This window comes from Mastacembelus armatus, chromosome 13, assembly GCF_900324485.2.
Source record: "Mastacembelus armatus chromosome 13, fMasArm1.2, whole genome shotgun sequence".
Classification (NCBI taxonomy): Eukaryota; Metazoa; Chordata; class Actinopteri; order Synbranchiformes; family Mastacembelidae; genus Mastacembelus; species Mastacembelus armatus.
Genome location: NC_046645.1, coordinates 23,113,145 through 23,130,478, shown reverse-complemented (window position 1 = coordinate 23,130,478; position 17,334 = coordinate 23,113,145). Strand labels below are relative to the sequence as shown.

The following is a 17,334-nucleotide window of genomic DNA, read 5'->3' as shown; positions in this document are numbered from 1 at the left end:
AGAGGTCGACCGATCTTTCGGCAGAGCCGATTAATCAGCGATAGGCCGATTTATAGGCAGGCACATCTGCGACCAGCTAATCTTGTTGTGGAGCACGTGAAGACGTGTTGCGACAAACAGGCTGTTTAGTACGGTGGCCGACAAGGGCAAACGCGCTGCAAAACAGAAACGCTGCAAAAGAGAAACGCTGCAAAAGAGAAACGCTGCAAAACAGAAACGCTGCAAAAGAGAAACGCTGCAAAAGAGAAACGCTGCAAAAGAGAAACGCTGCAAAAGAGAAACGCTGCAAAACAGAAACGCTGCAAAAGAGAAACGCTGCAAAAGAGAAACGCTGCAAAAGAGAAACGCTGCAAAACAGAAACGCTGCAAAACAGAAACGCTGCAAAAGAGAAACGCTGCAAAACAGAAACGCTGCAAAAGAGAGAACACAACGGAAGTGCGCCAGGCTGATAGGGGGACCCCGAACTGAGGGGTGCAATGAACAAAGAACTTTTTCAGAGGCGAGAGAGACACATGTAGTGACATAAATCACGTCTCATTTTGGAGGCTGCGTAATGACGCAGGTTATAGTGTTGAATTGCAAAAGAATTGAATGAGCGACCTCTGATGATTGTTCTCATGTGCTAATATGTGCTAACAATGTTCTGTTACATTTGTTTACTTGATCAAAATGTCATACAACGTGGGGGGGTTGGGAGATCTGAAGGTGCGTTTTCCATTTGTTACTTAACACTTGGCCGTCATCTTTTACAACATTGTACTTTTATAATACTGTAAAACATGACGGCCAAGTGTTTAAAAAATAATAAATGTAAAACGTACTCTAATGCCCGCTAAATTCACAGCCAGCAGACGTTCTTTTGTCACTTTGCTTTATTAAGTTTTTAGTCAGAACAGGTAACAGGTAACAGGCTACTGTTTCAGCCGTAGCCACGCTAACTAGGGATGGGAATATCGACTCTCTGGAATCGATACTTCCATACTTTGGAGTCGGTACTTTCTTAAGTATCGCTCGATACCACTCCTAATAAAAAACGTGCAATTAGTTTTCACTTCTGAGAGTTTTGGATGTGTGAAAACCAGCCCAAACGTATTTTAAATAGTCTTCCGTATCACATGATGATGGCAGCCAATCAGATGTCAGAGCTTTCCAGAGCCAGTCATGCACTGCAGAAGGAAGTATTACTCTCTCCACTCTGCAGCGTGGAGGGACCTCCTCCGTCTCAGTGCTGACAGGCACGGCAGCATGGAGAGAGATAGAAAAAGAAGCATTGTGTGGTGCTATTTTTCACCCACTACGAGGGGAAATGCTATTTATTTATTATCATTTTATTATTAGCATTTAAACAAGTATTTATGTTCATGAGCATTATTCATGTTGCCATTGCAATAAAGATATTAATCAACACTGTGCAATAATGATTTTCCTTTAAGGTGCAGAAGGTATCGGTATCGTCGATACTGACCCTGTAGTTACTTGGTATCGGATCGATACCAAATTCTGTGGTATCGCCCATCAGTAACGCTAACTCCCCTCACCGAACAGCTCTCTCTCACCCTCCCTCTCTTCCCTCCACACACACTTCTTCTCTCCTCCCTGACCCATCTCCCTCTAGCTCACCCTACCGACTCCCCAAAGAACACCCTGAACAAGACAACAACCTATAGTCATTACAGCACCTTCAGATCTCCCACCCTGCAACACACCCCGCCCCCCGCCACGTCTCCCGACGTTGTATGACATTTTGATCAAGTAAACAAATGTAACAACATTGTTAGCACATATTAGCACATGAGAACAATCATCAGAGGTCGCTCATTCAATTCTTTTGCAATTCAACACTATAACCTGCGTCATTACGCAGCCTCCAAAATGAGACGTGACTTATGTCACTACATGTGTCTCTCTCGCCTCTGTAAAAGTTCTTTGTTCATTGCACCCCTCAGTTCGGGGTCCCCCTATCGGCCTGGCGCACTTCCGTTGTGTTCTCTCTTTTGCAGCGTTTCTGTTTTGCAGCGTTTCTCTTTTGCAGCGTTTATCTTTTGCAGCGTTTCTGTTTTGCAGCATTTTTGTTTTGCAGCGTTTCTCTTTTGCAGCGTTTTTGTTTTGCAGCGTTTCTGTTTTGCAGCGTTTCTGTTTTGCAGCGTTTCTGTTTTGCAGCGTTTCTCTTTTGCAGCGTTTCTGTTTTGCAGCGTTTCTCTTTTGCCGCGTTTCTGTTTTGCAGCGCGTTTGCCCTTGTCGGCCACCGTAGTTTAGTGAGCTGAAGAGCGTCCAAAAACAATAAGAAAATACTAATCTTCCGTTTTTAATTTAGCCTTATACATTTCATTGGTTGGATATGAAGCTACTTTTGGAGAGCGACTGTCTGGTCTGTATTGTTAGCGAGCTGTAGTTCAGGCTGCAGGCACAGGTACCAAAACAGGTACCAAAATAATGATGGCAGGGGAAAACATTTCGTTTCCAACGCGTAATTACATTGTAGCGTATTAGAATCGACGCTGACCGTCATTGTGCAACACGTGAAAGCAGAAACGTGTGAAATTCAGACGAATATTCTCGTTAAAACACGCAGGATAAGGTTCCTCAATAAACGTGTCAGTGCGTCCGACACACGCAACACAGCACGATGCTCCCACCAAAAAATAGACTTTTATTGAGGAAAGTTAATGTGCACGTTTTAGCCTGAAGTTTGGTCTGAACTGCGCGTTTCTACTTTCACATGCAAATGACTTGTTGCACATATCTACTTTCACATGCAAATGACTTGTTGCACATATCTACTTTCACATGCAAATGACTTGTTGCACATATCTACTTTCACATGCAAATGACTTGTTGCACATATTTGTTTACGCATATTTTTAGACTATATTGACCTTTGACTTACAGCAGTGTCTGTCAAACATAAGGATCATGACAGGTACCCTGCAATATAAATCAATGCTGTTTTTTACTAAAACATATTAGGATTGTGATGTGCATCGAATAATGTAATTATAGAAAAGTGAGTTTAAAATGACAAATCTTGTTTTTGTTTTTTTTTGTTTTGTTTTGTTTAGTTTTTTTTTTTTTAAATTACAGAAATTAAAGAAATTTAACCCTCTGGGGTCTGAGTGGATTTTGGGGGCCTGGACAAATTTTGACATGTCCTGACATTTGTGCTTTTTTCAGTGTCTTTTAAACATATTAATGTCTAAAGTCTAATAACACTGTAATCAGAAAACAATTGGCTACAATAATATGTGAGCAGCAAATTTATACATGATTGTGTTTTTGAGAAAAAAGTGTTTATGCATGGTTAGTGAAAAACTACAATTTTTTACTCACTGAAATAAGACCATAAAACACAAACAGAACATTGGTTCACAAGACTTTGGAGACCAGCATGTTGTAGGCTAAAGTGTTCAGAGTGATGTGAATGTCATCTTGTTCACACATTCACAGTAAACAATACACTGATTTAAATTTTCTAAGACACTTTTTGTCCAGAAAGGCCATATGCAAGAGGGTGTGTCTGAGGATGAATAGTCATGTGATTTACCTGAGAACACAAAAGACGCACTGAACGTCCAGACAAAGGCGCGCATAATGAGCCTTTCAGTCAATGTAGATGGGACGGATTAGTGCAGCACAATACAAAACAATGAGGAGCCAAACGATCCTTATTTGAGTTAAAATCAGTGTTTTGAACAGTGGACAGTGTACAAGGCGGGACCGCATTACCTGTAATGAGGTGAGACAGAAAAAAACGGACTTCTCCTTACGTTCATACGGATTAAATAAAAAGTGATGATTTGTTTTCGACTTGAATTGTTTCACTCAAAAGAAAACATTTCAAGCTTTCTAGCCATATAATTCTTATTTTTATGAGGCAAGTATTCGCTGAGATTGTGGTTGTTTTATTTATGCGTCTGTGAAGAGAAATGGCAGAGACAGAAAAGTCTGAGAGCGCACCCTGTCGGCTTTCTTTATTTAAAAAAAGCACAACGTTTTGTTGTTATTATGATGGTATACCACTAAAACTAGACCCTTTACAGATTTGAATGATATACTTCTTTTATCTGTACGATCAGAATTGACGGAGTAATTTAAGTTTGTTTCAGCCTTATCTGGAAAAGATGCGTCAAAATGCGCCGGCGCGTGCGTCGACCCCAGTGGGTTAACCCAGTATGGCAGTATTTCACTCAGCCAACATCAGGAAAGGCCAAGTGCAATATCTACCAGAAGTTGCTGAGCATGGGAGCAGAAAAAGCAAGGACAAAAAATACTACAAGCATAAGAATAATAAACTTTTTATTCCTGGGCACTTTTATATCTCGTGAGATGAAGGGGGAAAATTAAAATCAGCCAAACAAATCGGCATCATGTATCGGCCATCAGCTGCCCTGATTTCTAAATATCGGCATCGGTATCGGTTAGAGAAAACCCATATCGGTCGACCACTAATTGATGTAGCAGTGACGTCCTTTGAATAGTCTTTCTTTACAGGATCTACTTTCTATCAAAAAAGTAGTTCCCATGTAGTCTGTTCACAATGTGTTCTGTGCATCATCCCGACAAACTGTTTATGAGAAGCCATGTTTCTGATGAATGATTTAAGTAAAGTCATAGCTCAAGCAGATCACTGAAGTCCCACATGTTTTGGCTGATTGGCACTGGCTGTGTCATCCATGCTTTCCAATAACTGGATCAATCAGAGCTGTGTGGCAATCAGCGGACAAGTCACATCCAATCATGTTGCAGCTGTACAATATAAGCTTCAGCTGCCTCAACCTCTTCAGCCCCCTCTGTGTTTTCTGCATGTTGCTGTTGTTTTTACTGAGATGTAATATTTATGTGCTGCATGTGTTCTGATGGCAGAATATGTGTTGTTATGTGTATATACAGTACACATTTGTAATTTGGATGAGTTGTTAAATTTGCATTTGGATGAAATTTGAGCAAACACCATCCATAGACGAGTCCAAATTGTCCATGCTGACATGCACAAATGAATCATTTGGTGACTCTTTTCATGGCATCAGTCACTTTTTGCAGTGTTCATTTTCAGGCACTACACCTGTCCTTTTGGGAGCTCTCTCTCTTAATCACATATTTGATGAAGTCGTGCCATTAGGCAGGCAGTTTATTTACAGGCGTGTTTGGTTGGACACACAGGTCTACAAACATACACACTCATAGGTAGTCCTTGGATTAGCAGGTATAACATGTACACTTTGATTGTGCTTACATATCATTAATGAATGTACACATCCATGTGAATTACCATGAGTATGTGTATATCAGCTTATGCTCTGCTCTGGCAGTGCATTTCCATGGAGTCTGTCTCCATACAGGATGCAGATTTTCTCCATAAACACTCCTTTAAAGAGTCTATCTCTGGACCACATTGCTGGTTAAGCTGCTAACAGCCCTTCTATTTGCAATTCAGTGATGATGAGAAAGCCCTCAACCCATCACTGCCACCAGCTGTGACAGTGTTTGTGTTTTAGGGGTGGTGGGGTGGAGGGATCAGAATCCACCACTCTCATTTGTCACTTGGGGGTCTTTTATGTTGCTTGGATCAAAGTGGCAAGTGAAGCTTGTTGGGGTGCGATATCTTCAGGCTTAGCTGCAGCATGTAAGCCAGAGTCTGAGGCGTCTGCTTCATTAGCCTGAAGGGCTCTTTACACTGTTGAGCTTGGGGGGTTTAAACCTTGAACAGTATAAAAATAAAAACTTTTTTTTTTTTTTGGATGAACTCTAAATTTCTTTAGTCTCTTTTGTAGAATACTACCTTTAAGCTTATAGTGAATACACAGGGTAAGAATAATATCAGCATTACACTGACTGAGAAGTAATAAGAAGGAAATGTGAAAAGAAGAGCCATCAGCTAATGAGCTGACTCTTATGGTCCCAATCAGTCACATTCAGATTAGTCAGAAAACCTGTAATGTGGGAGGTTCACACTATCACACTTGAAATCATTCATCACTTGTTCTGTTTTTTACTATCTGCTACACATTGATCTTACTGGTTATGCAGATTTTTCGCCATCCATGCCTTTTATTCTTTCTTATTGTCATAATTGCTGGAATATCTATTGCCTCATACATCACAATATGTACCTGTAGTTCCTATATCACTGTGGTATATTTCTACTGGTAGTTTACCCTCTACTGACCCCTTGGATGGGTTTAATATGCTCCCATCAGATTGTTTAATTTGGGGTGGCATCTTAAGACACAGTGCCCTTTCTACAAGTCTGTGTCCTCTTTGTTTGCTACACTGTGTGAATTATATGTGTCACAAACACACAAATTATTATTGTTAGAAAGGTTTAGAATTGAAGTCATATCCTTGTGAAAAACTTCAGGGTTTGACAAACACCACCCATCTTTATGGGTACTCCATGTAATCTATGTTGCCATCTGTTTTTCGTGCCAAAAAAGTGTCATCAGGTTTAGGAATTCGAATTAAAAGGCTGGATTTATTATATAGCTGGTTATAATTTTACATACTTCACATGCGAAATAAGATTATTGTCAAATCGGAACGAGATGAGAAAGGGAGCCAAGTAAAGGAAGTTGTTTCCTCTCCCATTCTTACTTATAGCCAAAGCCTGGCCCTGCCTCTTTCCTCTTCATTAGAGCTATTTAAAAGAAACAGCAGCTTTCTATCTGCAGCAGACACACTGAATGGGCCAATTTGGAAAGAAAGCTTGATTATAGATGAACAGGAAGCAGCACATAGTTAACTTTTCAGCCTCATCAAAAGAGATGTCAGCAGCTCCATGGAGGTGGATTGGTCTTTTACAGCAGTAATGGAAGATGAGTAGAGCATAGAAAGGCGTAGAAAGGTTTTACTGATGGTGTGGTGTGTTTGTCTCTGTGCAGATGCAGAAAACTTAGCTACCCGAGAGAGCTCCCCCAGATTTCCCTCATCTTCATTTTCGTCAATGAGGCTCTGTCAGTGATCCTGCGCTCAGTCCACACGGCTGTCAATCACACACCAGCTCACTTGCTCAAAGAGATCATCCTGGTGGACGACAACAGCGATGACGGTCTGTAGAAAGAACAGATTACCTTCCTTAAATTTGACACATGGTCAGATAATAATGAAGCAATAAAGCCAAAGTCTAGTCATCATTCAGCATCCTAGTAAATAAAAATCTGGTCCTGTCAGTGTTACTGATTTTCAAATGGTAGTCAGTCAGCTTCAGAGTTTATAAAGCATGCAACCTCCTTTATGCTGCCTCAAGGATTTGACTACTTCTGCCGGGAAGAATTTTTTCAACCATTTCTCATCTTCTAACAAGGGCTTACCTTTGGTGCAGGACACATATAGACAAATCTTCTCTGTTGCCCAGTTAATCAAGGCATTTGTTTTGTAAGATATGTCCAAAAATACAGCCACTAACCTCAATGTGACGAGTTTGCTTGTAGCTATTAGGGTTTGAGGGAATTGAGGGTTTTAGCAATGTTTAGATTTTGTATGTTTTTGTATGCACATATAACATAGAATATATAACACTGACCGTTAGCTGCTTAAATAAAACTGCATCAGTCTTCAGATCCATGCTCATTATCAAAGCAACTCAGGCCACACCAATTATCATTTTTTATTGTTTCATTTTGCTACCAACAATCCTGTGGCATTGTAATAGTGAAAGAGATTGACAGTTTGAGAAATATGCTTAGTTGTTTTCAGGTGAAATGTTAAATTTCACTAAAGTCAATATGAAGCTGCAGTAAAAAGCTACGGGTAAAAAGCAATGATTTGCCGTTTTACGAGGGTTATGAGCCAGACTTGGCTCTGAGCAGTTGCCAGGCAACCAGTTGAGAGTCCAGGAAGTTACTAGTCCAGTATTGAAAGCACAGATAAGTGTGAAATACGTCTGACAAACTAACTCCACAATGACAGACTATTCCTTTAAGGCCTCTTTACTCAGTTACAGGCCTGCTCCATTTTATAGGAATCTTTGAATAATGTATCTCATCTTGGACATAACCAAGCCTGTGTTTATACTTGCATGTGTGTTACTCATGAGATTTCTGATGTATTACAGTGTAAAGGGTTGCTAATGGGACAAATGCATCAGGTTTGTAACGTGACTTTGTTGGCGCGACAAGACGTGTCTCCTTGACAAAAGCTGAGGTCATTGCTTTTGAGGAACAGTGTTCGCTGACGTGACTGATAGTGTCGAATTTTTGCACAGCAGATAGGGGTGGAGTGCCACAATTGGATGTCACAGGGAGAGATGTCCCTGTCTTATTTGTTGGGCAGGACTGCCAAGTCAGGCATTGTCAGATGAAGGAACAGAGAGCAGGAGAGACGGAGGGAGAGGAAGGAGATGAAACTGGGCACTGTGAAAAGGAGAGAGGAAGAGAAATAGAGAGCAAATGGTGTTGGACAGGAATTGGGGAACAAGGGTTTAAATTAATAGAAAGAAAAAAAAATATTGAGGAGTGAAGAGGTCTGGACAAGTTTGAAAATAAGCAAAGTGAAAAGAAAGGAGCAAAAAGAAGAGAGAAAGAGATGAAGAGGCAGAGAATGAAAGGAGAGGCTGAAAGCAAAAACCAGGCTACTAGAAAATGTAGCAGGAGGACAGAGGAAAGTATCAGAGACAGAGCGACTCTAAGATAAGTGAGGTTGGACAGCAGGGAGGAGAGAGATAATGTGAGGCGATTGGATATCTGGTAGAGAAAGAGAGGGAGTAATCAGATAGAATGGAAAGAAAAGACAAATAAGGAAACAGGAAGAGAAAAGATTAGTCAGTGCTTTACAGCATTGTTTAACAAATGCTGTGAAAAAACCAAACGGAACAACGTGTTTGTCACTCAACACTTTTTTTTTTTTTTTTTTTTTTACTCGCCCCAAGACCTCGCTGTTGTTTGCTGAAGACATAGACCTTTCATAACATGTCACAAGTGTATGATTTCATTTTCTAAAGAGACTAAATCATTTTTTGAAATGTTGTAGTTTTTACTCAAGTGGGAACAGTAAATAGCAGTTACCTAGATGTTTTTAGAGGATTTAGCTTTATTAAAGCTTGTTTTTGCTGGTAAATATGACATTAGAAAACAAAGAGTTAACATAGGCAAATTGTGTAAAATTATTAACATTTGTCCATTTACAGATCCAGCATTTGCTTTCCATCGTTTTATTTGCATAGAATAGTTATCTGCAAAGTTTGGCTGCACATGTAATATTTTTATATGATCAGTTTATTGCTGATTTGGATCTTTTCATGGGATTTGTTGACTAAAAGAAATGCATAGAATATTGCCAGCCTTTATAGTGTCCAGAAACATGGCGTGCAAGAGAGACACAGTTAAACTTCACCTCCACCCCTCTCTCACTTGACGCTGCCGATTGGCCGAGAGCCAGCCATCCATCACAGAGAGGAAGAGATTGCAGCGGCACAGAGGACAAAGCATGCCAACAAAAACTCCTCACCACTCACCCGCCTGTACAAGTCACCCAACTCTGTGGCCTCACAATGTACACACCCAAGTGTGTATGAATTATTTCATGTGTATGTGTCAGATGAAGACATGACACAGCATGAGAAATGAGGCTGTGACTGACTGTGTGTGAGTGAGTAAAAAAGGGGAGGCAGAAATACAAAGCACAGAAATAAAAAGCATGAGAAATGTGTTTAAAGGTATTTTAAGCATGTGTGTTTATGATTCAGAGGAAATAGGACTGTGTGTTTGGATCCGGGGGGGGGGGGGGGGGGGTTGATGAGTTGATGGAGAGATCAAAGTGGAGCGGTCTTTTATACTCAGGAAGCTGCAGATTCCCTTTGGTGTTGTTGGAGTCTGTTGGCGCTGAAAACAGCACCACAGGGGACACAGAGAACAAATTTCTGTCATCTGGCTCATTCTGTCTTTGTGTACTTGTGGTAGACCTTTCAGTATAGTTGCTTATGTCTGTGTCAGATCAGAGCAATGTTGGAGTGACACAGTTGGCATGCATCAATGTTGGTAGCTTGTACAGGTCACTGCGCGTCATCATGATTTGTATATTAAACAAAACAGGTCAAATGTAGCTTCATCGCTGATGCCATTGTTTACTGAGCACATTGTTTTGTGTGCAAAATGTGGAGCTTCAGGATGTATTCTGTATATTTAGAGTCTGTCCCTTACCTGTTGTGATGTTTGGGGTGTTTTATGGGCTGCAGAGCAGTTGAAAGGACCGCTGGAGGAGTATGTGAACAAGCGCTATCCTGGCCTGGTGAAGATCGTGAGGAACCAGAAGAGAGAGGGACTCATCCGAGCAAGAATCGAGGGCTGGAAGGCAGCCACTGCTGAGGTCGCAGGATTTTTTGATGCCCATGTGGAGTTCACTCCCACCTGGTGAGTAAGTCTGGAATCTGGATGGGCTAGCTAGTGGCACTCTTACAGGATGTCTGAAATGATAACAGGTCCTGTGACAACTGTTCTCTTTTCAGGCAAAGTGAACTTCAACTCCACATTTAAAAATACTGGAAAACACTGATGCACAAATCATGATTACAGCAATAACAATAATAAACTTTATTAATCACATCTAAAAGAAACTTTACAAAAGATCTTTGTAACCTCCAAACACCTTTCTGTATGTCTCTTCTGTACACAACCCTGTTCACTCAACATAAATAGACCCATGCCATCCAGAGCTGCACTGAGCTGAATCAAATAGTTAGTAATAAAGTTAGTACAGTTCTGACTGTAGTGGGTGTGAGAGAGATCTTCTGAGATATCCTGTCCCGTCTGTGCTGTAATGTGTATCCACATAGTGTGGAAATGTGTGTGTTTACTCTTTTGCCAGGGCCGAGCCAGTTCTGGCCAGAATAAAAGAAGACCACAGGAGGATCATCTTGCCCTCCATTGACAACATTAAGCACGAAACGTTCGAGGCGGAGCGCTATGAGAACTCAGGCCATGGCTACAACTGGGAGCTGTGGTGCATGTACATCAGCCCGCCCAAACAGTGGTGGGATGAGGGTGACGTGTCTGCTCCCATCAGGTAAGCCTCTATTCACCTCTATCAACAAAGCAAGGACAAAGCCTGCATATCAGTCTGGACAGATGAGGATTCTCATGCTTGATATTTTGTGCACAGGGTACCCAGATATTTGTGTTAAATCAGATATTTATCCATTTTTTAAAATTGAAGATTTTTAAAAAGAATAAAGGAACATACATGTATGAAAATACAATAGGTCACAAATGCATACAGCCTTACTGTCATGAGTTGGCTTGTGTGTGGAGGTGCGAGAGAGAAGGAGAGGCGGTAGGACCCAATTGCGGGACAAACCAAAGACTTTATTCCTCCTGGGACTTCCAGGGCAAAACTAAACACAGGAACCGGGTGAAACCGTACACAACGAGGGCTTGACCGGGTGGGACAGTCGTCATAAAAAAACACACAGGGCAAACTAACAGCCACCACAACGAAGGATCAAAGCTAGAGCAGTAACAATGCTTCTGCACCGAAAAAAGGGAGATGGGAGGTATAAATAGGGAGGAACACAACAGGTGATTGAACTCAGGTGAAACTAACAGGGACAGGTGAAGCTCATGAATACAAATAACAAACATAAAGCTGCCGGGGACCAGTGCGAGGAGAAAAGGAAGTCATAACACAAAGGTCCTCAGGCAGGAAGTCCCCACAGGGACTCATGACACTTACATGTTGAATAATACACAAAACCTTACAGCATTACATTTGAACAGGCCAATTCAAAAAGAAAAAAGGTTATGATTTGCATTGACAAAACCACACATTCATGCGCACATGTTCAGGCACTTGTTTTCATTTTGATGTTTTGTCCTCGTCACAGGACTCCTGCCATGATTGGCTGTTCCTTTGTGGCCAACCGAAACTACTTTGGGGAGCTTGGTCTGCTGGATTCTGGCATGAATGTCTATGGAGGGGAGAACATCGAACTGGGCATCAGGGTTTGTGTGTCACCCACCTCCCTTTGCTTCTATTCTCTTCACCCCTGTAGGTCTAAGTGGAGCAGTGGCCACCGTAGCATGGTGCTACTGATAAATGAAACCCTATTAAGAGTCCTGGAGGACCAGTGCTGAGTGTGTGCAACTCACTGCAGGGCATTGGAGATAAATAGGTCACAGAGCACGAAGGTTGGGTTTGTGGCTATACATTTCAAGAGATTGGACAGTGCTGTTATTCTGCAGGGTTATTTTATTTTTTGACTAAAGGGCAAAGGAAAGAATAATAATTATGAAGCTATGTCAAATGTTTTTAAGCATTGGTTTTTAAACTGGGTTAGTTACCCCAGAGTTCATCAGTTGGTTAATATGAACATTTAATAATTTCTTGTTGTATGGCTAATGCCCTCCATTTGGTTTTATGGCACATTTACTGTACTGTGGTTCTGTCTCACCATTCATCAAATACTGGAGAGCACCATTTAAAGCCCATTGTCTAATAAACCTAATGTGTGCTGCCTGCCACACACTAAACGGCAAGATGGTATGAAAGAAAACACTCTAGAGGACAACATTTTTAACAGGCTGGGGGAGTCCAAAGTGAGCTAAATATTTCTAATTCGGGTAATTAGAAAAATTAATCCAACAGCCCAATAGTGGCCAAAATGCATTCATGCAGCTTCAATTTAATTCACTCTGCAACACCATCTACCTGCAGGTGTGGATGTGTGGAGGTAGTATGGAGGTGCTGCCTTGTTCCAGAGTAGCTCACATTGCACGGACGAAGAAACCTTACCACAATAACATAGGTGTCCACACACGGCGTAACGCTCTACGCGTGGCAGAGGTCTGGATGGATGAGTACAAGTCCAGTGTCTACCTGGCCTGGAACATCCCCATGGAGGTGAGAGGCTGTTATAGCACCAACAACAACTGCAAAGAGGAAATCACATTTTACTGTGTTAGCTGGTGATGGAAATATAAAGAGCAACCTTTCCAAAGATTTCATATAATGATATCTTATGCTCTTGCAGAACCATGGTATTGATTACGGAGATATCTCTCAGAGGGTTGCTCTGAGGAAGCGTCTGCAGTGTAAGAGCTTTGAGTGGTACCTCGACAATGTTTACCCAGAGATGAGGAGGTACAACAGCACGGTGTTCTATGGCGAGGTGAGGCTGCAGTCACATAGACATGAAAGAGACCAGAAAGAAAAGCTTGTATATCTAAGGTTTAATTGATGAAACAACTGAAAACAGATGAGTGATAGAGTTGAGGTAGATAAACCCTGAGGGGTTTATTAAAAAAATATCTAAACACTAAAATAGAAACAGAAAAAAAGCATGCAGAGTGCATCCCTCTGCACAGCTCGAGCTGTCTTACTGAAATAAAAAAAAAAAACAATTAGAAAATTTCAAATCTGTATTTGGATCCAGATCGGTACCAACATAATAATAATAATACATTTTATTTCATGGCGCCTTTCAAAGTCTCAAGGTCACCTTACAGAGAGAAAAAGGAAGCATACAGCATGAAATACATAGAGTGCATTAAAACAATGATAACAACAATACATAAACAGAGGGCCAAAATGTAAAGGCAAAAGTGTAAAGTATCTAAGAAGTGGGTGATGTACAGCAAAAGTAAATTGAAACACAGAATTCCAGATGACAGAACAACAAATATGAAACAGTATTAAACAATATGAAATAGGCGAAGAGTGGTAGAACATCACGGGCTGATTTGAGAGTGTTAGGTGGAAAACGCTATACGGAACAGATACATTTTGAGTTATGATTTAAAAGTTGATAAGTCCGGAGACGACCGGATGCGATGAGGGAGAATGTTCCAAAGGCGGAGCGCAGTGTGGCTGAAGGATCTAGCGCCCATGGTGGCCAGGCGCGCTGTAGGGGTGCAGAGGAGAGTGGAACTGGATGAGCGGAGAGTACGAGGCGGAGAATAGATATGAAGTAGATCAGTGATGTATGGTGGGGCAATAGCGTGGAGGGCTTTGTTGGTGAGAAGGAGGATTTTATAGTTTATATGGAAGGACACAGGGAGCCAGTGAAGTTGTTTAAGGACAGGGGTGATATGATGTGAGGATGGAGTTCTGGTGATGATTCGGGCAGCAGAGTTCTGGACAAGTTGGAGTTTGTGAAGTGATTTGAGAGGAAGACCAGTGAGGAGTGAGTGACAAAGGCGTTAACGAGTATGGCCGTGCTATCGGTGGTGAGTGAAGAACGGATGCAGTTTATGTTACGAAGATGGAAGTAGGCCGACCGGGTAGTGGTATTGATATGCTGAGTGAAGGAGAGAGTACCGTCTAGGATGACACCCAGGCTTTTAACTTGGGGGGAGGGGAAGACAGTATTGTTGTCAAATTGAATGGAGAAGGTGCTGGTTTTAGAAAGGGTATATCTGGTACCCACGAGGAGAATTTCAGTTTTATTGGGGTTGAGTTTCACAAAGTTATGGGTGAATTTCATATTATGTAAGTAGGTAAGGAGGGAGGGAGGGGGGAGGGTAGAAGATGGAGCAGCAGAGAGGTAGAGCTGGGTGTCATCTGCATAACAGTGGAAATTGATGTTATGTTGCCTAAAGATATTACCGAGAGGAAGGAGATAAATACTAAAAAGGAGGAGCCCCAGGACAGAGCCCTGAGGCACGCCACAACTGACAGTAGAGGGATGGGAGTGGAAGTTCTGGAGATGGACGGACTGGGTGCGGTCAGAGAGGTAGGAGGTGAACCATGAGAGGACCGAGCCAGCTTTGCCGATGGAAGCAAGGCGATGGAGGAGAATATTGTTATGAGATGGTGTCAAAAGCTGCAGTTAGGTCAAGGAGGATGAGGATGGAGACAAGGCCAGAGTCTGCGGCTAATAGGAGGTCATTGGTGATTTTGACCAGGGCAGTTTCAATGCTGTGAAGTTGGCGGAAACCAGATTGAAAGTGTTCGTATAGGCTATTGGCGGAAGTTGTTAAGGTCGGCAGGATCGAGACCAGGTTTTTTTAAAATTGGTGTGATGATGGCTGTCTTGAGTGATGGGGGTACGATGCCAGAATTGAGCGAAGTGTGAATAATGTGGGTAAGATGAGGAAGGAGAGAGGGAAGACAGAGCTTGACGAGGTTGGTTGGTAGGGGGTCAAGTTTGCAGGTTGAGGGTTTGGATTTGAGGATCAGAGAAGAGAGAACCGTGGTGGGTGGAATGATAAAACTCGAAAACAGGAAGGATACTGATAGACAGGGTAGGGTACAGTGGAGACAGTTCGCAGTATCACAGGTGGGGGGAAATTGCTGGTGTATATTTTCGATTTTTGATGAGAAGATATCCAGGAAGTTATTGCACAAGATGGTGGAGAGTGAGGCGAAGAGAGGAGTATTGGGAGGGCCCAATAAATTTTTGATAGTGGAGAAGAAGGAACGCGTGGAGCTAGAAGCGGGTGCAATAAGAGAGGCATAGAAGTCAGATTTTGTTTGAGTAATGGTTTGCTTGTACTTCAGTATGTGGTTTAGGTATAAGTCCTTGTGGGTGGATGAACCGTTTTTTTTGAAGAGACGTTCAAGGCGGCAGGCTTGGGTTTTGAGGAGGCGGAGTTCGGGTGTGTACCATGGAGCAGAGTGCGAAAAGGAGACAGATCTAGTTTTGAGTGGGGCGAAGGTGTCGAGTAGATTACGTAGCTTACGGTTGAAATTGGATAACATGTTGGAGAGGGACGGTGTATAATTAGTACATGAAAGGTTATTGAGAGAAGCAGTGAAGGAGGGGAGGTCGATGTTCTTTAAGTTACGGAAGGTGATGGTGCGGGAGAGGTGGGTTTTGAAGAGAGGTAGTTTGGAGTTAAAGCAGACTAGTTTGTGGTCGGAGAAGAAGGTGTCGAGGGTAGAACATGACTGAGCTGTGATGCCAGAGCAGCAGACTAAGTCGAGGGTGTGGCCTTGAGAATGTGTTGGGGAGGTATTGTTGGAGCCCAAAGTTGTCCAGACAGGAAATGAAGTCTTTTGTTGTGGTGTTGTTGGGATTGTCGAAGTGGATGTTAAAATCACCAAGAAGAATTATGTTGGCTGACAGAGAGGATGAGGTTAGCTAAAAGGTCAGACAGTTCGTCCAGGAAGGTCGGGTTAGGTTTAGGTGGGCGGTAGATAGTGGCCAGGAAGGTTGGTGTGTGACCGTGAATACGTGCTATGAGAGCTTCAAAGGACTGGAAGGTGACAGTGGGGTGGATGGATATTTTGTATTTAAGGTTGAACAGTATGGCGAGGCTACCGCCGCGTCCCGAGAGGCGTGGATGAGTGAGATATGTGAAACCAGGAGGAATAGATTGATTAAGTTCAGCGAAGTCATTGGGCTGCTGCCAGGTTTCAGTTAAGCACAGGATGTCGAGATTGTGTTTAAGAATAATGTCAAGGATGAGGGATGCTTTTTGAGAGAGGGAGCGAATGTTAAGTAGCCCAAAATGAGTGTTATGGAAAGGTGTAGAGTCCATGTATCTGGGGATGTTAGTTAGCACAGAGTGGTTGATCAGGCGTATACCTGATTTCCTCGACTGGGGTCGGGAGGATGACCAGATGGAGGGGATTGGTAGAATGGAGTCAGATAGTCAGGCATGTGGGACAGAATGGACAGGTTGTCCAGTGTTAGTGTGTGGGGTACAGTGAACTGCATGTTGAATGTTGGTGGAAAGCACATGGGAGCCCAGGCGGTTAGGATGCAGACCATCTCCTGCAAAGAAGGCAGGCCGGTTCCAGAAGAGGTTGAAGTTGTCGATGAATTGGAGATTGTAGGACAGGGAGATAGACTTGAGCCAGGTGTTGAGACTGAAGATTCTACTGAAGCAGCCAGAGCCTCTTCCAAACGTACTTGGAAAATGCACATAATGATCAGTCATGCAGACAGACTGACAGGGGCTATTTTTCTGAATACCTAAATCCTCTTTAGGGCTATTAGCACAAATCCCAAAGGATATTGAGTGTGATTTTTTTTTTTTTTTTTTTTTTTTAAAAGCTGTTTTGTAATTTTAGATCCGTAACTCGAAAGCGAACCATTTGTGTATGGATCAGGGTATGAAGGAGAACCACACAGCCATCCTGCATCCCTGCCATGGATGGGGTCCTCAGGTAAAACCACACACTCAACAAAACAGCCATTAACTTAATTCTGACATTAAAAGTCCATGTCAGATTAAGTCAGGGTTAGTCAGTCCATCCTTTTAAGTTTAGTCAGTTTTTAGCTGACTAAAACTCATAGTCTTTTCTTAGTCAAAGAATCTATAGATTTTAATCTGGATCTGGTTTAGTTTGATTTCAGAAAATAATCTCAAAAATTTCGAGATTAAAGTTGTAAATGTACGAGAAAAAAACTTGGATATAGGGCAGTTCCTCCATGGCAAAGCCCATGCAGGGTACTGCATGCC

The 17,334-nt window shown here is 42.2% G+C and overlaps 1 protein-coding gene across 2 annotated transcripts in view; it reads left to right on the top strand.

Annotated features, from left to right (window-relative positions):
• Nucleotides 1-17,334, top strand: part of galnt17 (polypeptide N-acetylgalactosaminyltransferase 17) — a 30,214-nt gene that overhangs the window by 2,980 nt on the left and 9,900 nt on the right. The window contains exons 4-10 of one of the 2 annotated variants that reach the window (XM_026298470.2): nucleotides 6,877-7,043; nucleotides 10,167-10,341; nucleotides 10,796-10,993; nucleotides 11,811-11,928; nucleotides 12,641-12,826; nucleotides 12,957-13,094; nucleotides 16,943-17,038. In XM_026298470.2, coding sequence (XP_026154255.1) covers nucleotides 6,877-7,043; nucleotides 10,167-10,341; nucleotides 10,796-10,993; nucleotides 11,811-11,928; nucleotides 12,641-12,826; nucleotides 12,957-13,094; nucleotides 16,943-17,038 — 1,078 coding nt within the window. The remainder of the gene's footprint in view (nucleotides 1-6,876; nucleotides 7,044-10,166; nucleotides 10,342-10,795; nucleotides 10,994-11,810; nucleotides 11,929-12,640; nucleotides 12,827-12,956; nucleotides 13,095-16,942; nucleotides 17,039-17,334) is intronic. The other variant, XM_026298471.1, reaches the window with a different exon arrangement.